Here is a 23,305-nt window from a genome sequence, read left to right as displayed (position 1 = left end):
TAAGCATTTCATATCGCTAACCGGGCGTTTCAGGAAGCTCTTATCCCTCTACAATGGACCACTGGACAGTTTCTGTCCTATACTTGTGGGAGCAATGTGAACAAATAAAATTACAAAAAAAACCTTTTTCATTTTTACAAGCTTTTATTCAGTTTCACCTGTCCCGTTGTATTTAATCAAATTTTACAATCTAGATTCCCGGTTTCTATTGAGCTGTGATTTTGCCTACATGTATAAATTAGATGATAATGTAATATTATCATGACACCGAGCTGATCTGATGATGAAGCTGGAAGGTGGCCATTGAAACTTTGTATTTAAACGACGCATACCCATCGAGTTTGAGCCAATTTTATTCGTCATGTTGTTACATTTTGATGGTATAATTCAGAACATTTGGCACCTTCTTCTTCCTCTTGTTATCACAATGTAGCACGCTTTTATTTATAAAATTGAGACTATGGTTAAAACGGGAAGATTTAATAATTGAGTTGTAAAGTTTTAGTGGTAAAAATATATAATTATGTACGATATGGAACTATTTTATGAAACCTTAATTATGTTAAAGATTAAAATTAATAAAGTTTTAGTTTATTTCTAATTTTTTAATTCATTTTATGAACAAATAGTAGAAGTCTGTTATTAAACACGTTGTCTTTTCGTTAATTGTATTTTTAGTGTCAGTTTCACTATAATTTGTGATATATGTATTGATAAATTCAACTACCCATACGAATCTAACCAATTTTTGATTATTTCTGTTATTCTTATTTCAATATTCAAAAAAAAAACAATCCAAATGATTAATATATACACAGAAATTTGAATTTTGATAATTAGAAATTGAAAATGAAGAAATAGGTCGAAACATCTATATTAAAGCATCCAAATTTTCTTGATTTGAGGTCTCTTCTGTTTCAAAATCAGTTTTTTCAATAATTTTTGACAGATAAAATTTGACGTTTGAACTTTTCTTGAAGTCTCTATCAAAATATTTTATCTTTCAAGAATCAATAACATTTAGATGTATTAATATATCAAAAGATCTAAGAAATAAGAAATTAAAGAAGCATCTATATTTCTACATGTTTCAAAAACCAATTTTCAGTCAAAAAAGACGAACGGTAATGAATTCGGTCAGGTAATGGCCTTTTGGTGTGATAAATTCCGTCAGAAAAAGTTGGAATGCAAACGTTAACTATTGTCACAAATAAAGTTTGTTTAATTCTGAAGCAGTGGTTAAAAGAAGAAGAAAGAAACATGACTGACAACTGACGTTTACGGTCGTTTACATTAGTTCCAGGAATATTTACATGGATATTTTGGACAATCAAACAATAAGAAAACCAGATGGATCTATAGTAGACTGCGAAGAATACCTCCGAAATATCAAGATTTTCATATTATTCTTCTCTGCGTCTTGGGTAGCAAACACAAAAAATTTGATAGTTCTGTTGAAAGATTTATATTCCGAAAATTTGAAGAGAAAAGTGGGTATGGAAATTATATACGTATCTGCCGATACATCAAAAGAAGGATACGATTCCGATTTGATGGCTCAAGGACCCTGGAGTGCGATACCATTTAAAAGCTCGATTTGTGATATACTCAGGTATAGATATGACGTATCTTACATGCCGATGATTATTGTAGTAAAACGTGATGGTTCCATTATAACTAGAAAAGGTAAGGAAGAACTAGAAAATCTGGGAATCAATGTTTTAGTCACCTGGACAGAATTTGTACAAAAGTAATGATATTTACAGTCTATTTTCAATTACTTTATTTTTTAATATATAATTTTAAATAAAAATTCTTAGGTAAAAATGTAGATGACTTAATTAATTTATATTCCAACTTGTTAAAATGAAATTTTTGTGTGTTATATTTTTAGTGCCAAAATATGAGTCGTAAAATGATACTGTTCCAAGCAGTGTTTACCAAACTTCTTTTTCTCGTGCCCCACCCAAGTCCTACTAAAATTCTTATGGTCCCATATGTAACATATGCTTAGATTTTAATATTAAAAAATTTAATTGCGCATCTAAGGAACTAAGAAATTGTTGAAGAATCATAGTAAGTAAATTTTTAAAGCATATGAAAAACTAAAATTAAAATTCGAAATAATTTCAATAGAGATTTTGCCCATAATAATTTAATATTTAAATTTTAGTCAAATCTTTGTGCTTGATGTTTGTTACACAGACATTTTATGTAAGGTTCCAGTTTGGTTATCTTTAGTCTCAAATCTCCCTGTTTTGTTTTATCTAGACGATTTCTTTTTTTACTAGTAATTAACAACCCTAAATTCACCTTCCGTTACATATGTAGACGGAAACAATGAACATAGTTTACTTGCACATTTGGTTATTTGATATCTGTTTCCTCGCAAAGCCATACCATCGCTCTTTTTTAATTAAATAAAGTTTTAGCTAATAATTAATCATTTTGCATCTCTGTGAGTTGTCTTGATACTGCATATTCGATATATCAGATAAATCCACTAACATTATCTGCATAATCCATGTTGGGAAATCAATTTGGAAATCAGAAAATCTTTTTTGAAATGAATGATAGGTGAAGAAATAGTTTTTCACTACTGAAATTGTCAGAGGTAAACGAATTTGGTTGTTATATTAGAAAAAAGTTACCCTCAACTCCGTGAAAAATAATAATTGATACGAAATACAAAGTGTGTTTCATATATAGAACGCCTCAATTATCTCGGAAACGGCTTGTACGATTTTTATAAATTTTTGTGTACAAGGGTCTGGTGATACGATCCATATTATGGTGGTATTTATATTGTTGTTAGATCTTTGCTTTTTTCGGAAAAATAATGAACTTTGTTATTTCAAATGGATCACCCTGTATATTTTTCGCTTATTATTTTTCGTCTAATGTTCTCTATACCTAAATGCCATAATTTTAGAGTTGTAACTACATTTGCGTTATCTCTTCAGAGGTTAAAATAATACATTTAGGTTGACATGACTACTACAATAATAAATTTGACGTTTCAATAAATTATTATTGTTGAAGTTTATTAAAAGTAACAATATATCGTTTATCTGAAAAAGAACGAATTGATATTTTAATGACATTAGGATATGGTGAAATGTTTAGAAGTCAACAAGAAACGTGTAATATCTTTAATAATTTATATCCTAACCGAAATCCCATACCAAGATCTACTGTTAGTGAATTAGTGAAAAAGTTCAACAAAACTGATTCAGTAAAAGATTTATCCATATCAAGCAGAAAAACTGCATCAACTGAAAACAAATCTTTAGATGTTTTTGTCCAGTTAGAAGACGATCCACACTTGAGTACTAGACAAATATTCAGGGAACTTGATATTTCGCAAAAAACCGTGATGAAAATTTTTGCCCCGGCGATCACCTGAAATGAATCCTCTAGACAATTTCCTTCAGCACACGTCCAGTTTCTAATTTCACCATGTAATGGTTCGAAACAAGACGTTCAGCTACAACGCCAAATTGCCAAGTCCCTTTATTATGGATGCGCGAGGCCTCAAATATAATAGAAAAAAAAAATCAGAAAAATATCACCTACAGACACTTTAGCTTGACATCTACAAACGTCGTAAATATTGCAGTCAATTCGGTTGCGTCGGAAGCTAGCAACAAACTTAGCAATGGTTTGCGTCTCAGTCTAGTAAGTTGACAAAAAGTTTTGCTCCGACACAACATTCAGCTTTGGTGAAAGTATTTTTTCGTAATTTTCAAGTTTGTATACGTCTGATTACTTATTGGCCAATCAGATCCCAGAAACGCCGAAAGGTTGTTGAAATTGGTCGATCCCACTAAGGCATTGAGTATCTGGCGGTTGTTTCGATGCATCAGTGACATTTTTAACCACTAGATAGCTCTTAAAAGGCTAATGTAACACGTAAAAGGTTCCTTGAAACAAAGTTTTCAAACGGGGATATTGAATATTGTTATGTGTGGTAATCATAAAACCTTTGAGACAGCTCATGAGCTCGTAGAACTGCTTCTCATTGATTGTGGTAGAAACATTTTGCTTTATCCTCGTCGCCAATTTCTTATAGAAAATTGATTGGAAAAGACACTGGTTATTTGAACGGCTTGTATTTGTTACAACTAATCGAATAATAATAATATGACAGTGACAGAATGAATTATTGATTGACAAATTTGATTAGATTCAGGAGTGTCACAATAACATTACGACTATCTTTCTTACGTTTCCTACTATCAGCTACTCATCTACTTATTGGGATCTCATATGCCCGTGCTGTCATTTTGCTCTGATCATTCCCTATTACTCAAGAGAACGTAAAAAACTGGGCTGGAAGTTGTTGATCTCATATAAATAAGTGTATTTCTGTTACTGCTTTTTATAAACGAAAATTCAGTAATAGGATATTATATAATGTGATTGACAGCATTTTTTAATGTATTGTAAAATCTAGAAAGATAACTGTACGTGTAAAATGCGGTGGAGCTCCGTCTTGTTAGTAGCAAATAGATCTATACTCATTTCAATGAATTAAAGTTGGAAAAAGTTTTTGTAATAGGAGCACTGAGAAGTTAATCAAAAAATCTAGATAATCCTCACCATTAACTGAGCCATCAATAAAAATAAGGGCCAATAATTTTATTGTTAATGATACCAGCCCAAACGTTCACTTTTTTAGGATATAGTGTGAGCCCCACACATCCAGTGAGGATTTTCTTTGCTCCAACATCTACAGTTCTGTTTGTTAATCGTTCCGTTTAAATGAAACGTCGCTTCATCAGAAAAAACTATTTTGTTTATGAACTGCAAATCTGCGCTCATTCTTTCCATCATCAATTCAGAGAATTCTTGCCTTCTATCTATCAGGATCATCTTCAATTAACTCCTGAACCAACTAAACTTTGTAAAGCCAGTGTTTTTCTTTACATCTTAAAGATGAGTTTTCTCAGTTATATTTGCAACAAATTTAAAAGACTTCATATTGCTGAACTGAGGACTAAAATTCCTTTTCAATAAAGTGCCACACCACCCACTTTCTCATTCAAAATTTTCGTAGTGTACTTATAATTCAGAGGGGGTGCGTGCTAGAAGGGGATAATGTTTTAATTTCAATTGCCAAGTTAAGGCTAGAAATCGAACTGTTTCAGGTTTCTTCCACATATTACATAATAACGATAAAATCAAATTTATTCCATACATATGGACCATTTTAATATCAGTTTCTCAGAAAGAAACAAAAAAAATAATAAAAACAAATTATTTTCAGAGATTACTGAAACGTTTTTTATAAAAAGCATCAAAATCTGCTCTCAAATTTCTTTGCAATTTCTGTAATCACTTTCGCCTGAAGCTTTTCCATAACAGAGGTAATTTTTCTCTATGAGTTTTGGCAATCTAGAGGTGGAATTTTATATACAATTGCTTTTCGACTTCCAGATGAAGAAAATTAGAGTGCTAAGGTGATTGTGATAATTATTCTATTGGTACTCTCCGACTAAACCATTAGCTAGGAAATTTCAGTACTATAAAATAATATTTTGAGGCTGGAAAAAGTTGTTACACTCTCAAAATTGTGACACATTTTCACAATAATAAGTGTTCCTATGTGAAAAAAAGTTCTTTTCATACATTGTATTTTGAACTTCCTATAGAAATTTTATATTTTTTCAGTGCGATTAGTCGTTTTCTCACAAAACGGGATTCAGAGACAAGACGTAAGATTGCTTTCTTACAAGATTACTGCAAAATGGGAGCATAAACTTTGCTGAAAATGAATGAACTGCAGTTTATTTCCAAATCAAAGTTATTTCGAAACACCACCGTAGAGATGGTTTTTCATGTTAACTAACCTTTCCGTGATTTTCCAGGTGTGGTCTTAAAGTGCAATTGGGCAGATTCTAAAACATTTTTAATACTAGTCCATTAGTTACAAATGAGTATTTATTGTTGATGCCATTAATTGTACCGTGAAGCTCTGCTAAAACTACAGGCATAAATAAGAAACTGTGTAAATTAGCGTTAGTATCAGGGAGATATTAAAGCGGATCATGGAAAGGAATTATAGAATTTGATGAATTTGTGGCGACAATCACAGAGTAATTATTAAGGTTATTAGGTTATGCTCGATGAAAAAGCCTTATTTCTTAGATTATTCACAATGGACCATGTTTCTTTGGAAAAATTACGAGAATCGGCGATTCTTTTATTGTAATAAATATCTTTGGCAGCTTTTATTGCCTTAAGATAAATTTTTCTGTATAGTTTCACGTAATTTTTGAAGAAAATCCGAAAATTTCCTTAGGTGAGATAAATCGCAAGTTCTTTGCAGATATACGTACACCTTTAGTGGACCAGGGCTTATTTTTAATACGCCTGAGGGGAAAAGAATTGGATCCCAGACTAGTTAGTGTTTTTATGAATCTAGAAAGTTCCACATCATGTTCCAGTCAGTTGTTTGACAACGATGCTTGAAGTTTTGAAAACTTTTTTCCGAAAAGATACGGCATAATAATACTTCTTCAGTACAGTCGGTGGATTTTGGATCACATTCGGGTACATAATGAGAAGAAAAACAATTGAAATGATCAAAAGAATAACGCAATGGATCCCATTGTGGCCAATGAGAAGGGGCAGGCCGAAAAAAACTTGGAGAAATGAAATAGAGAAGGATATAAGAGCACTCAATATAGAAAACTGGAGAGCAAAATGCCGGAACCGAAAAGAATGTGAAATAATAACAAAAGCAACTTAAACAAAAGACAAACTATAAAGTAAATAAAAATTAGAGAACGAGGAATAATCCCCCTAAAAAAAAAAGATTTGAAGCGCCACATTGGAATATTCAATATCGAGATCACCACATAGAATTAGTTTGCTTTTTAGAGGTAAGTACTCCAGTAAGGTAGTAGTTTGTGACAGAAAGTATGCGCGTCATATATTTTGTGATTACAAACAATGTAGAGGTCATAAATCTTGAGGTAGATGATAGAAAATTCCAATGATTTCTAAATCCCTAATCAAGTTATGAATACAAATTTCAATGACAATAAGATTATTCTAATAGTAAATACGATAGAGATCACAAATTAGATTTTTCCCTTAATACAATTTTAATGATACTAATATAAAAATACTAATCCTAAAAACAATATTTCTTAAATTTAATAAACTGTTCATTTTTGTACGCATAAAAATCGAATCGAAAAGCGTTACCATACTCTCAATTAGTATTAGTGCGATAAAGGCCTGAAGCTTTCGTAGCTTTATCAACACCGTTACCGCCGGTCGCTCTGGGCCGTTTGACCCTTGGCCAAGGGGATCACGGATATAGGGGAGCTTCATTCGTTATTCATGTGTAATGGCTACATCCGCGTCCGCAACACAATCATACTTACACCGGATTGCCGTTAATTAACTGGTCGGAGTGATGAATTAGAATGAATTGATACCTTTCTAGGGATGTATTTTTAAAGTGAATTGTGTTTGCATGAATTATAATAGGAAGCAATAGGTAAATAGTTGTGAGGGAGATTTGTTGGAAATTGTTTTATTCCAAAATATTTTAAAACAGCGCAAGATATAATGAATCGTAACGCAGCTTAGCTGCTAGTTTTCTCTCACAATAACGGACAATTGGGCAGTCATATTGTTGTGATGAAACAAAACTCTTTTCTTCAAAGAATACATTCATTTCTTCATAAGTTTGGCATCAACGATGGTGATGAGTAAGTGCAAGACCAAGACCAGGTTAGTCTTGGTCTTGTTTTTTAAGTGTATTAGTGGTTTTGATCTTGTATAGCCCATTCTTGGTGTTGGTCTTGTTCTGGCACCGAGACACTTATACTTTTTGGTAGATTTTCATAGGAAGCAAATTTATTAGAAAAATTTGGAAATTAATAGTTCTTCAATAATAAAGGATAATTCCACGGGACTTAAAGATAGTTAGAATACAAGCAAAGTTCAAAGAAGGAAATAACTCCGATGATTATGCAACGAAAATTCGTGCAAGAGAAAAAATGAAAATAGATCATAGTTTTTTAAGTTTGGTGCAGTCATAACAGAAAATTGAATTTTAAGATGTGAAATGTTAATAATGTCTCTATCTACTATGTAGAATGAAGATAATAAAGTCGCATAATATTTAGAATGCATTTTTCCATGTACTTAACAATTAAATCAAAAGTTCAAAATGAACACCATTCACCACTTGACGATAACCGAGGCGATTTTGAAATTTTCGTACATTTTTTATGACCTCAGGGGTTATTTTGTTAATTTCTTCCATTATCCTAACTTTTGAATCAGCAATATCCTTTTTCCATTGAAATATACACAAGTCAAAAATATCAATAAAAAATGCTACTCAAAGACTCAAAATGAAATACAACAAATTAAAGAAGGATTGATTATTATTTACCTAAGAGGCTGAAAAGACCCATGAGATGAGAATACCACCTGTTAGATTGGAAAATGCTAGATGGATTACAAAAATTGAGCAAACAGCAACAACATTTGCAAATCATCTGGAAAAAATCTTTTATCCACATGAAGATCAAGATGAAGAACCTATATATGAAGAACGTACACTGACTGATCAAGAAATAGAATTTACCTCTCCCAAGGAAGTAATTATCGAAATAAAAAAAATATCAATCCGAAAAAGGTCCGGGCTTTGACCTAATTACTGGAGAAATTTCAAAACAACTGCCCAAAAAAGCAACAGTTAAACTAATTGAGGTAATAAATGCTACCTCTAAATTGAAGTATGTACCCAACCATTGGAAAATTGAAAAAGCTGTAATGATACCGAAGGTGTTCATTAAAACAGATTTTATTATCATTTATTCAAGAATATTTTTTTTCATCAGCCAATAATGTCCTAATTGTGTATTTAATTAATATACTACCTAATACTTTACAATTACAACCTCAAAGGTTATTTTGTTAATTTCTCCCGTTATCCCAACTTTTGAATCAGCAATATTGGTTGGTCTATTGAAATATACTTTAGATTTTGAATAACCCTAGAAGAAGTAATCGAGAAGAGTCAAATCTAGCCGATCGTTCCGTGCAAAATGTGGAGCTCCATCTTGTTGATAGTCAATATATCAATGTATCTCATTTTAATGATTAACCTCAGAAAAAAGTCATTGTAATATAGACACTAAGAAGTTAATACAAAAATCTAGATAATCCTCACCATTTAACTGTGCCATCAATAAAATAATTCCATTGTTAATAATACCAGCCAAAAAGTTCACTTTTTTAGGATATTGAGTGTGAGCCTCATACATCCAGTAAGGTTTTTCTTTGTTCCAATATCTACAGTTCTGTTAGTTAACCGTTTCGTTTAAATGAGACGCCGCTTTATCAGAAAAAACTATTTTGTTTATGAAATACAAATCTGCGTTCATTCTGTCCATCATCAATTCACATTATTATTACGCTCTATCGGGATCATCTTCATTTAACTCCTGAACCAACTGAACTTTGTAAGAGTGGAATTGTTCTTTATGCAAACACTCAAAATAGATGATTTACTTGTGGCAGCAAGTTCTCAAATTTTCTTATGTGGAGCTTCCTTTATATCTGGAAGTACATCGTACTTTTTTTCATCAGACAATTGAATATTTCTATCTAGTTAATTTTTTTTTCCCAAAATTTCACTAACCCCTTCTTGAGCTCTTGTTTTATCACCACAACGAATCATAATTAGAATGTCTATAATTAAATATTTGGCTTTTTGACTGATATTTTAGTATCTTCAAAGATTTTTTCCTGATGTTTAGTAGAACAGATTCGAAAAGACCTGATAATTTCGAAAGTATATTTTAATAGATCATACAACATCGCTATCGTTTTGTGATACAGACATTATCAAAATTTTACGACTAAAAAATTAATTTTCTCAGCTATGATTGCATAAAATTCGAAAAACTTCACACTTCACTTCACATGTACATAGGACTGAAATCCCTTTCCAACTAGGTTCCACACGATCCCCTTTCTCAATTAAAATTTTCGAGGGGTGCTTATAATTCAGAAGGGGGCTGGAGGGGGATGATATTTTCATACTCTAAATTGTCAATTTAAGAATAAAAATCGACCTGCTACATCTTTTTTCACACATAATTTACGTAATAAATTGGAGTAAATTGAATTTATTATTATATTGTATAATATATTTATACATATATAAGAAAAATTCAATTTTGTAATAAGCATTCTACACCTATTTTTTTCAAATGTGCGTTTTTTTCAATTGCAAAGACAATACTCTCCTCCTTACATAATTGTAATATAGGAATATTATATTTTCTTTTTATTCTCATTAAAAAACTAATGTTCAAATTTTCTATAGTATATAATGACTCTCGACTGAATTTTCATGATATTATTTCTGCTGCATTCATGACAAATTAGTATACTTATTAAACGAAAACTGTCATCTTGAGATATTTCAATTAAAAGTTTCGGTGACAGTGTCTATATATTCCAAAAACGTGACTGGTCAAAAAATTCAAGGATAATCAAGGCATTGAGGTTCTTTAAGATATACAAATCCTAACTCTTATAGGGGACTTAACCATTCATTAGATTAAAAGCTTCATATATACTTTGGATGGTCAAGAAGCTTATAAGGTTCATTCAAAAAATAAGGGATTTTATTATAATGTACTATAAGAATAATGTGATTTTGGGTTCAAAATTGGTATGTTAACTTGAACATTACTAAAACAAAACGTATGATATATTTCATTCTACTCTTTCATTTCACGATAATAGCAGCTCCTTCACGTCTTCACGTTTTAATCTATGTCTTAATCACTATTTTCTTCCTTCAAATAATTTTTCAAGCTTTTGAATTTTTTGTTTTGTTAACGTTCCGTTTTACTACAATATTTTCGTAATGAATCAACGTAATTAGTACACATGTACTATGCTCCTACTAAGTTTGTTCAAAATTCATTTTCTGTTAACACCTGCTATTTCTTTGCTAAGGTTTTTCCATTAAGTTTACAGTTATGTATTGGTATTTAGATGTTGCTTTTATCCTTTCCAACACAATGTTGCAGATTTATTTTGACGTTTGAAGTAGGAAGTTCTATAAAAGTCTGTTCCTGTTTCTTGTTTAGTGTTTGGAATGTCGTTTTTATTTTTTTGTTTGATGATCTTTCAATTCTACTTATGATTTCTATCTTTCTGTTTTTATTCGAAATTTGATAAAAATATATGAAATATAATACCAGCTACAAAACCTTCTATTAGTTTTTGTTTGTTTCGTCTACATTTACTAAGTATGAATAGTTTTACAGACACTCTCAATAACAAAGAGACGTGGCGAAAAACTCAATATTTTGTATTGATGACTGTGTATTTTTACGTAAGAGAAAGTAATAAAACCTTTTTACTAATCAAAAACTTATTACAAAATTATCAAAATCTTTCTTAAAATTTTCATAAATACTCCCAAGCTTTGTTGGTACTGTATAACGATAAGCTGTGCAGAACAACAGAAAAAGATTTGGGAAATCTATTTAGAATTATAATGAGATTATGAAAAATATGGAAGAATCGCGTTAGCGCCGACAAATAGTTGATAAAAAATTAATATTTGTTTTAAATCATTTATAGACAAAAATTCATCTAAAAATGTTGATAAAGTGTAATTAGTACGCTTGGTGTAGGGAAATCCACGATTCAGAGTTATTGAAAAAGAGAAACGTAGCGAATTTCAAACAGTACCTAAAACCAAAATTTCAAATAAAAAATCATTTGAAAAGAACACTTCCAAATAAAATACAAGATTTCTTCTTTAGAAAAGAATTTCCGACAGTAGATAAAGTTCTTATCACTTGTTGTGAATCAACAGTTCATCTTTTAATTCCGATTTTGATTTGGATTTGTAAAAAGTAGCTGGTGAATTTTCATATTAGAATTATTATTTATGGATTGCTTAGAAATCAAAGTTTAAGCCCTCATAACTAAATAACCAGTACGACACCATGTTTTTGATACCTTGTGGAAGGATGAAACATTTTATAAGAAACTGCAGTTTTTCACATTCTTATAAGCAGGTTGATTATGTTCATTATATTTATACAAATGTTATTTCATGTATTGGACGTATAACTATAAAAATATTTTAACTACAAGAAGAGGTGTTACGTCTATGGATTACGAATGCTTCATTAACTTATTACTCTTTCATTAATAAAAATAGACTATAAAAAATATCGTACTCTACTAACGTGTGACAAAACATTTTTCATCTTTTTCGATTTAACTTTTATGACCACAAATTTTTTCGTAGTAGATATGTGATGTAAAAACCGAATACTTTATAACGAATATAATATCTAATATTATACTTGTTCTAACGACATATTTTTTCCACCGTTTATGTAACAGTCACATCCGCAATTTCCTGACACAGACACGTTATTTGCATATATATTTATTTTCGTTCTTTTGTATACCACGTGCAATAAAAATAAGTTTACCCTCATGCAAATAAATACTGTCGAAAAACACAATAGCCCAAATGACATATGCATAATACGCCGATGGTCATTTTTGTATTTTTGAAAAGTACCTTAATGTCCAGTTCCGAAGAAGTTAATCTCTGACCCGGTTCGCATCCGCTGAAATACAACCGCCCAGACGAATACGTGGAAGAACAATAATCGATAACATATCAGATATATTGGTTTGGTTGAACGTAAGCGTGTTTTGTTGTTAAACACTCCCTATTTTTTCACCACAATTGCGTGAATACAGTCTGAATATATGCTACTGTGATTCACGTTAAGGGGAACCTTTTTTCGCAACTTATATTACTATACAGGATGATTTGTTAATTTCTACCAATTCTTATTAATAAGAAATTCCAATAAACGTAAACCTTCTATTATTTCAAGTATAACCTACATTGCTTTTGAAACGAAGAAATCAAAACACAAGATAAATCTGTTAAATAATATTTTTAAAGAAAAAAAAAATAATACATAAATGAACTAATTCAAAATTTGGAAAAATATTAGAATATTCTAAGAAAGTTTTGGCCACTCTCAGTATAATGTTGAAAACAATTACTCCATATTTCAAACTTCAAAAATTATTGAATGAATGAATGAATTATTTTAGTCTTAATGTCTCATAAATAATATCAGTTTCCAATATTCATTTCGGTTATTGAATAATCCTAAAAAAGCCTCAATAGTCGAAGTATAACTCATCGTAAACTATAGTTCCCAAAATTTAGCCAGCTCTTTTAGACCTTAATATAACTATTCTTTGGGTTTAGGCATAAAAAAATTGTCGCGCTCCACTTCCAGCGTCTCATATGGAATTTTTTACAAGGAAGAATTACGCCATGGAACTGAATAAATAGTAATCTGACGGTGCAAGTTTGAGACTAAATGCTGATTGTTCTAAGAGTTCAATAGCACCAAGATCCCTACTAAAATTTTTTCCCCATTTTTTGAAACATCATGATGACCTTATCAGTGTAAAACAAGATAAGGTATTAGGAAAAACCTGACTAGGTCGATGGTAGGGGCGCATCAGGACAACCTTATTTAGAATAAATTGATTTTTTATCAGATTTCCTAGATCATGTACTTATTGAAAGAAAAATATTTCTTGTCAAGATATACCGACGAGGTCACCACCGAGGTATCACATTAGGTCGACCCGTTTGGAAATTAATTAATATTTCTTCAGGAATTCCTGGTCAAGTCAATTCTTCCCGAATATTTTTATTATCAAATCACTCAGTTTAAACCATTGAATTGGAACCTCATATCAATTAATAGGACAATACTCTTATTTTATTTCTTGCTTATTCATTTGGCTGTTGAATTGGATATCAAACTTAACTATATTATACATTTCGGAATCGATGGATTGGTAGAGGTGCAGAAGTTCCGATGGATTGGCCTCCTCGGTCATACGATTTTAATCTTTTGGATTACACAGTTGGATCATGTCTTGAAGAAAAAGTTTATGCTACTACAGAGGTAAATTCACCTAAAGAATTGAAAGAAATAATTCAAAATCACTTTAATGACCTCATAGTTAACTCCCAGCTATTTAGAAGATTAATGGATTCTTTAGAAAAAAGAATAGACTTGTGTATTTCTGAGAACGGATGACATTTTGAACACCTACTCTGATTGAGCTTTAATTTATGTTCTTAACCTTTTGTAAATCTTCATGTTGTGATTTTCTGTTTAATTAATACATTTATCATTACTTCATATCATAGTTATTACTTCATAATTACCAAATCAAAATATTCCGGAAACGGTACACAGTATCGAGTTTTATCAAAGTACCTTTGTGGTGTAGAATTAAATTATGTTTAAGTTCACTTGAAACTTTGCTTAATAAATAGAATATTGAAAGAGTTATGTTCAATACTATTTGGTACGAATCGAGGACCTAGCACCCTCTATGAGAGTCAGTCATAAAAACGAATTCATTGGATGTATCTGTTTTCAAAATATATTCGTACAAAATTTCAATACAATGTTGCCAGTAGTTTCGCCAAAAGCAAACTCCATATAATTTCCAGTTTTCTACCTATCCTAGAGACGGGATGACCTTTCTTTGAAACGCCCTGTATAATTATTATTCTTGATTTTTTTTTAGAAATGTTTTGTGAACTATTTTATAATCTCTTCTTCTTAAAGTTGCTCTCTAAAAATATAAAGAGATGTGCTGATTGGAATAGAACTGAGCTCGGATATAATATATTAAATTTTTCATAAAACAGTGCTTGGCTTCGAAACTCGATTCTCAAGAACGCTCCATCAATATTTATATTCATGTATTTAATATTTTTTATTGGTTGGTCGGTAAGTGTTATACTTTAGTACGAAGCCTTAGATATCCATAATAGATTCTGGTTCAAGATTTAAAAGAATATTTGAAAACTATTTTTTTAAATATATTTCTTCTTCTCGATATCCATTAATCTTAGAAAATAACACGTTGAAATATACTCCAACAAATGCTGAGTCACTAATAATAGATATGGGAAATATTAAGGCGTTTACCTTTTCTAGGCGGAGCTTTTTAACGATGAAATATGGATAGAAGCTTGATTGTTTTTTACATTTGATTCTGTAGAATTTGTGTGTAAACTACTCCAAGAGAGGCAGTTCGTCAATTATATGAAGAGAAGTTTTTATCAACCTAAACCAGATCTAAATCTTTGCGTCAATAAAAATTTCTAAATATAGTTAATATCATGATATATCGCTTCTATTATTCTATCAGTATTTATATTGGGAGCGTTCGTATCTAGCGAACTTTCTCTCTCATTAGTTTACATCCAATTTTCCTATTTATTCAAGAGAAAAAGTCTGTTGCTGGAAATGTATTGTGTTCGCAAGTTTTTGCTATTACATAATAGAAAACCAAGTTTATTGTATATAAAATAAAATGTGAAAAACCTTTTAAATAACATTTAATTGTAGTGATTCAAAAATAATAATTTTTTTATTCAAAATTATTACGGTATGGATGTGTTTTGGTGAACCGAGCTATTGGTTTGGAAATATAAACTGAGTATAGCGTGACTTGCTTAGATTTGTCACTGTGATGGTTGAAGAAAATTTGTCCTCAACATTGAAATTTTGTATGTTATAATACAAATTACTAATTTTATAACAAATTGAAACTTGAAATAATTCAAGTGTGGTGATCGGGTAAGGGTTTGTCGAAATAAGTGATGCTTTAACAAAATCACTGTTTTATGATTTCAACAGATATTTGTGATTCGATATTTGTTTTTATAATTTGTTTTTTTTTGTTTATATAAAATTGTTGTCAAACTATTTCTTCCATCACATGTTTCTTGTGATATGATTTATTTTTCATGCAAATTTTATGGAAGATTCAAGTTTTTATGATTGATAGACTGTTCTTTTAAATAATATTTGCTTGTTTGAACCTCCTACGGCCATATAAACCAGAAGGAAAATATGAATCAGGAATATATTAGGTAATCATGATGTGTACCATCTAAAACAATCCTGATCAGAACCACATGAGGTTATTTTGATAAAGAACTTATGAGGCAATCCTGATGGAGATGAGTTGAGTCAATCCTGATAAGCATCATAAAAGGTAGTCCTGAGAAGGACCACGTAAGGAAAAACAGATCAAGACCTTATCAGGTACTAGTCAGGTTAACCTGACCGTCACCTTACTAGATTGGAAAATTATTTGATATCCTTATCGGGTTCTCATAAAAAACTCTAGTCGGGTTCTTCGATCTTATTCTTCGTAACTTTCGCATTATGTTGTTTAGTATTGTCTTGTAAGACAGAGCTTACGATTAATTAAACCTGCATATTTATCCGATAGCATTGATAGCTTGACCATATAGAAAGATTGCGGAGTACATTAAGCCTCAATAATGCCACCATGTACACAAAAAGACTTTCCGCTCGGATCGACTTGTATTTCCGACTTGCTTTGGTAATTATCCTTTGTCTAACCACTGATTTTCCATATTCAGGTTCATTTCTTATCGCAAGTAATAAAATAATAATCTTTTGGTATCTATTGATATATTTATTTGAAATATTGTTATCTCAATTATAGGGTTTAATGTTTTCTAATTTTATTTTAAGTCCTAGCTAAGGGCTTTTGTGTTTGCAATTGCAAATGTCATCTTATTTGAATAAAATAAATGTAAATTATCAATATTATTTTAACTGTTTCTAATATTTATATATTGACTATTTTTAATAAGTCTTATAGTTTGTTAATGAAAATTTGAATGTTTGAAATTAGCAAATTATCCCTTCTTCGCCTTAAGAACAGATAAGGAAAAGTAAAAGGAAAATAAGAAACAGTTATTTGAAGGCGATAGTTTTAAACTCTGGCAAACTGTTTCTATCAAGAAGACCCACAAGGACACACTGAAATATATGTAACCACATTATATCCTAACTATAGAGGAAGATTTCTTAACCATACGAATTTGAAATGGAGAAACTTATTTATCTATCATGACTTTCCATATCCAATAAAATAATGTTTATTCAGGAGCACGCCTATGATCGACAGAAAAAAATACAATTATTGCTCCGGTCAACATAAAATGAAAATTGGTATCTTACGGGAAGTGTAAACTCGGCCTTATCCAGATTTTGGTTATCGAGATTAGAACCAAAATCGATAATTGCACAAAGAAATTGAAGATCATCGAAGTTACAGAGAGTAAGGAAATGGTAGTTATGTTCGTGTGTCACGAGGTCTCATCACGTGTCACGAACTGAACCCGCCAACTACTCTGAGCGATGATATCGAAATGCTTGACATTAAACATCCTCCTATCCTAACAGGCCGTGATTTCTACCCACGTGTGCCTTTTTCATTCACTCAAAAATTTCTACAATGTCACAAAGATGTATTTACATCGACAGATTTACTTTGGATATCTCGAGTTGGTCGTGTGATATGCTGAGGTGCGTTCGATTCCGTGTCGACCGCCGTACTATACAGAATGTCCAGCTTTAATTATAACAAACTTTTACATCGCAAAATTGTGCTAGAAATATGTGAACTCTTATAAAAAGAGATCAAAAGTTATTTTTGGAAACTAATAGATTCTACACTATCGGTTAAAAGTTTATGCCCATCCCATAATCCATTCATTAAATTTCAAAATAATTCCTCTTTCATATTGTCAAGCGAAAGTCTTATAAACCAAAAATGTTAGTGTTCATTATTTGATTTCTTCAAAGGAGTACATGTTTATATTCAGTCAGTGAGTTGCGTCTCCTGGTCAATCGCACCTTTAAAGGTCAGTACTAGTTACGTCCGGGTTGAACATTTTCTTATCTATAGGCTAAGGTTAAGTTAGGTTACGATAGGTAATAAAATTTCAAACAATTACTTTAAATTTATCCCCATCTATGGTAGTTCTTCCAACATGAGATGGAGTGATATGACCAATACAAGTTGGCAATATGTATTTTATTTAAGCTTCAGGTATGAAAATAGTTAACCAGAACTCAATATTTAGTTATCGATAATCCTATAATTAGTTTAGAGGAATATTTAGCGGTTAGCAAAAATTGCAAAGGAAAAGAAACCAGACACAACTCGACCTCCTGGACAACCACCTATAAGGTGGTATGAAAGCTGGTCCTCAGCATCCCAACTACTCCTGGCAAACCCTTAATGAAAATACAGGACCTAGTCCTAATCTAAGAAGAAGAAGAATATTTCGTATAATACCTATTTCTTGGAAGGTATTGGAAGGTCTTAGGTATTCATATACGACCCTTATAGTAAACTAGATTAAAATTTGACGTCTAGACGCAAATCGTCTGCAACCATCGTGCATTGTCAAAAGTATTATAGTTATTTAAGTAAGTAAGATTCTCACAGGTGTAAGGTCCCTCTGGCTGCTAGCTAAAATAGAGCTCTAAACTAGACGAATAAAATGTTTTCGTATGAACTGTAAAATTTAAGCCCATATTTCGCCAGATCGTTTGGAATATATTGCATAAAACTGCACATTTCTCGAAAAGGAATCATCGTCTCGTCAATTTTTATCATCTCTTCAACGCAACAAGAGCTTCTGCACTTTACAGCGAAAGTATCGAAGATTGAAGTGAAGTCTTAAAGCAGAGAGAAGAAACAAGAAACGATTTATGCTCATGCATGCTCGAAATATTTCTATTCGCGTTCAGTATGTAGTAAACAATTAGTGACAATTGGTATGACTGGTTTCTCCGGAGACTATTAGACATGCCAAAAATTCTTCTTCACTTATCTCTTCTGCATTCCTTTCTCACGTATATTTCTCTAGCATTCCTCTGATAATTGTACATATGTACATCTCACCAATTCGTTGATCATCGCACCGTATTGGTAGCAAAAGGCTCGGTATGCCATTCTTAACGACAATATGATAAGATATGATAAGAATGTTCTTTGCAAATATTTTATGTAACGATTTTAGAGATTTTCTTGGAATTTATAATTTACCATATTGCAAGCCAAGTCTCGTTTTGCAAAATGGACCATTGATAGCTGACCCTTGTGTCTATAGCATCCGAATCATCTGTATCCTCAGCACTTCCGTGCATCACAGCATCGGCATTATGGTTGTAGTCATATTATTGTCCGGAGTTACTTTGATGTTCACTGAACTCAATGTCTTCCTCGGTTCTTCTGAATCATCGCCACCTATTTGTTTTTTAGGTAGCTCTTCTTCAAGAAAACCAAGCAATTCTTGGATTGGGAACCTGTTGACAAGGATAAAATATTCAGTACTTCTCTAATCGATCAGACTTGGTCCATGAGACGACTTTTCTTTTACAAATTAATTTAATACTTCCATACTTACATTGGAATATTTACGCACGCGTGTGATTAAGGGTTAAGGACAATGGACACGCCAAATCTTTCCATGAATTTTTTGATACTACCAACCGACATCACTAATCTTATCTATTATTTGAAAAAAAAAATATATAAACACATAATACAAATGTACAACAAAAAAATTTAACAACCAACTAATCATATTAATGCGGAAAACTATGATGAATTATGGAAGGAACGTGAGAACGTTATAAAAAAATGAGGACCCAGAAAAGGTTAAAAAAAACCTGTGTGCGTTACTTGTCTTTTTTGTAATGCTAATTTCCCCATTAAAAAATTTACCCTTATATTGTCCAGGGACGTTTTAGGATTGAAAAACCAACAAAAGGAGTTTGTTATGAACAGAGTATTCTCAAATTAGAGCTGAGCAGCAATTAGAATAAATAGAAAAATTCAACTGGACATTGTTAAATAAAGGTTGTAGATATAACAATATGAATTACTGAAGATGAAGAAAAGAAACAATAAGAAAAACATATCAGTGGTGATATTTAATAAAACGGTTTTTAAGAATAAAATGTATTTTTAAAACTTTCATTGCAGAGAGTTGCATTTTATCCACGAAAATAATGTTGCTTAGAACGATCTACAATAAGCAGACTTCTTCTGTTTATTGAACTTTATGGAAGTGATCTTATGAGAGGATAATAAATGAAACTGCACGCAAATAATTTCCAATTTTTCTACTGTAGTAATTTTTTTCGTAATTTGTAGCAATTTATTATTTGATTTTTCTACGCAATTTTATATAATTGCAAAACAAAAAAAAACTCTTCCAAGACGACCCTGAAAATAAAAACAAATATCTTTTAAAAACTACCTACTAAAGATACTCATGTGGGAAACAGTCATACCCCAGATTTTTTTTATTATCATATCATTAAAGTTATTTATATAGGTGACAAAAAATTTATGCAAATTTCAATATGAAAAAATAACAATAAATTGTTGGTAATTTTTCAGGTTGTTTGTTTTTTGTTATGGGGATCTTGGCGGTAGACCGTTGAAACTAACATCTCTATAATTAGATTTTAATGCAAAGCGTAAAATGAACCCTAGTTGGGTAATAATTTTTTCAATTGTCGTTGAAACTATTGTCAGTAAACCAAATAAAAAAGAGCTTTTATGCAATAGTTGGTTGCTAAAAGAAATATTAATTTTTGATGTGAAACTAGCACATAAACATGAGCCAAAAAGTAATAATAAGAAAGAAGGATCTAAGGATCTAAATTTAAGTTGGCAATTCTGTAGATTTCCGATTGGTCAAATCGTAGCCGGTTTTACACAGCAATTTTGACATATATTATGATTGACAATTGTATAAATTGTTAACAAATTGTGTACATTTTATGTTTCTTGCGTTCTTGTTATTGTCTTCTCAAAATATACAGAGTGGTCCAACAAAAAGTTTGCACCTAGCTTGTCTCTTTTTTTTGTAATTAAATTTAAAAATGCTCGGACACGTCGATTTTGCTTTTGAGGGAGACACATTTTAAACATATTATTCGATCTGCGCCTTTAACCCCTTTAACCCACTAGCAACTCTCATTAAATAAGCGAGGCGTAAGTCTAGCTCAACTATTATTTTGAAAATAAATTAAATCATTTTGTACCGTGAAATTTGAAAAACTTGAAAAGCAACCAATCTGAATCAATGTAGAGGCTAAAATAAACTGTGTAATTTCTTTTCCTACACATATCTGCAGTTTTTATTTCAACAAAAAAATACAAATAACTGGTTAGGGAAAAACTTTCTGTTAAGACGAACAATCAACAACTAAATTAACAAATTAAGAAAATAAAACTGGCTGTTCAGGAAGCTCTCTTGTTTGACAAGAGATGACGCTATTTGTTGTAAGCTAACAACTCACAGTATTTTTGTGTAATTGAACAACTTGGATATAATGAAGATGTAGCATCAAAAAAATTCACAAACCATTGTTAAAAGTGTTTAGTATGAAGTCCCGGGCAAAAAACGATCTGTACTTGCCCAAACCTTGTAATGTAGTACAGGAACTTTTCAATCAAGGTGCGCCATTCTACTAGTCGCTTTTGATTAGCCTCTAAAAGCGTTTTTACCTATTTAAATCCATCATAATCTTCAGGTTTACTACTGAGTATTCCACATATATAAAAAATTAGAGTTAGAGTGAGAGGGTTATCTAAAAAAATAGCTCACCAACGTCAAAAGTTGGCTGAGGGGTCAACAATAGATTTTATTGTATGTTTCGCATTTTCTTGTCTAATGGTGTTAAGAGGAATTTATAGATCCTGAGTCATTTTGCTCAGTATGCAAGTTAGCTTTGAAGATATTTACAATTTAGAATACAAAGTTTTTCTTCAAATTAATTACCAGTGTTTCGTGCAAGTTTATTAAATATTAGGTATTGCTTTCAAAGTGATGAACCAGCGGTATTTGAATAGTACATGGACAAACTTATAGGTCTAGGTAGCGTCTACACCTTTCTATTAGATAAAAATAGCTTTAGTCTTATTTCAGCTCATTTTCCACCAGTTTTCAATATAATTGCTTTTCAGACTATATTTACCGCTTACCTCCCAATAAGCACTATACTGCATGATGAAAAAAAAACAAGTAATCCATCTTTCAGAGAGAAAGTTTCGCACTTTTTCAGACAGCAACTTTAATAAGCTATTTCATAATAAAACAGGGGAAAATAAGGTAAAAGATCCAACGAATAAGTTCGTAAACTCCACAGAATCTTACGGTGAAAGCATTTGTTTATTCCACGGCGACCATTTTTAAATGGGCATCAGCTAATTTTAACCATTCGTTAGATTGCCCAAATGAATTGCTTGCCAAATGCAGTTTTTTAAGGAAAGTTGATTGAAATGTAATGTTATCTTCGTACTTAATTTAAATAAAATAATTCGCCACTTTCTGATCACAACTCGTAAAGTCAGTGAAAGATATCCGACAGGATATCGAAATGAAACAAAAACTGTTTCTTCACAGATAAAAAAGTCACCATAAAAAATATCGGTAACCAGTGGCAGGCTTCCCATTTTAAGGCACATGCTGAAAACAAATACACAAAAAAACTTATTCGATACCGTTAAAAAAACTTTTTTCTATCACCTGGTTAGTTCTTATGGTCGTCCCTTGGCCTCTATTAATCTTAGTATGCGGGCAACGAAAAGGGTTGAACAAAAAAGCTGGGGGACATTTTTATCTTTTGTTACACACGTTTTTTATGAATAATGACATTAGACCCTAAAGACCGGTTCTGGGTATGGTTAATAGAATGAGTGAATTAATTTAGGATTCTTCTAGATTTTAAACCCCTTTGTCAGTACTCATGTTATAAAAAAAATTGTTAATGACAATAAATTATTTCCTAAATTGATTTGTGACTTTTTAACTGACTAATTGATGTCACATACTTAGAAAATTATTTTTTCCAAAAATTTCCCAGTACTTTCACCTTTATTACAATTTTTTTCACTTTTTTTGTTAGTGAATCCTCCATCTCCTGACACAATTTTGAATTGACTTTTGAGTACTGAGTAATAACTGCGTTATTACGTAGTGCGATCCATGAATTCTCAGCATAATATAAAATAGAAAAAACTATGATTATTTTTCAATATATTCTTCCTTTATTTCCACACACTTTTCCGAACGTCTGACTAATGCTTCTGTGATGTATATTTAGAGGCAAAATGGTGGTACACCGCCTGTTTAATTTCATCGTCGCTATTAAATATTTCACTCCTCAACGCTTTCAGTTTTGCAAACAAAAAATACGCAGTCGAGGCTAGATCAGGGCTATATGGTGGGTGTTCCATCTCTGTGAAGCTATATTCTTATATGAATATATGAAGCTACACTCGTATACAGTATTCATTTTGGTTGTATTTGATT

At 31.3% G+C, this 23,305-nt stretch overlaps 1 protein-coding gene across 1 annotated transcript; it reads left to right on the top strand.

Annotated features, from left to right (window-relative positions):
* Positions 1-1,313: 1,313 nt before the first annotated feature.
* LOC130447123 (nucleoredoxin-like protein 1) lies at positions 1,314-1,754 on the top strand. Its single transcript, XM_056783779.1, has one exon. The coding sequence runs from the start codon at positions 1,314-1,316 to the stop codon at positions 1,752-1,754; it is 441 nt and encodes a 146-aa protein (XP_056639757.1).
* Positions 1,755-23,305: the final 21,551 nt, after the last annotated feature.

Source organism: Diorhabda sublineata, chromosome 7, assembly GCF_026230105.1.
Source record: "Diorhabda sublineata isolate icDioSubl1.1 chromosome 7, icDioSubl1.1, whole genome shotgun sequence".
NCBI classification, from domain to species: Eukaryota; Metazoa; Arthropoda; class Insecta; order Coleoptera; family Chrysomelidae; genus Diorhabda; species Diorhabda sublineata.
The sequence above is the reverse complement of the archived record's forward strand: the minus strand, read 5'-3'. Positions and strand labels throughout refer to the sequence as shown.

Excerpts from the sequence above, each read along its gene's own strand:
- LOC130447123 (XM_056783779.1), top strand. The coding sequence starts at position 1,314 with ATGGATATTTTGGACAATCAAACAATAAGAAAACCAGATGGATCTATA.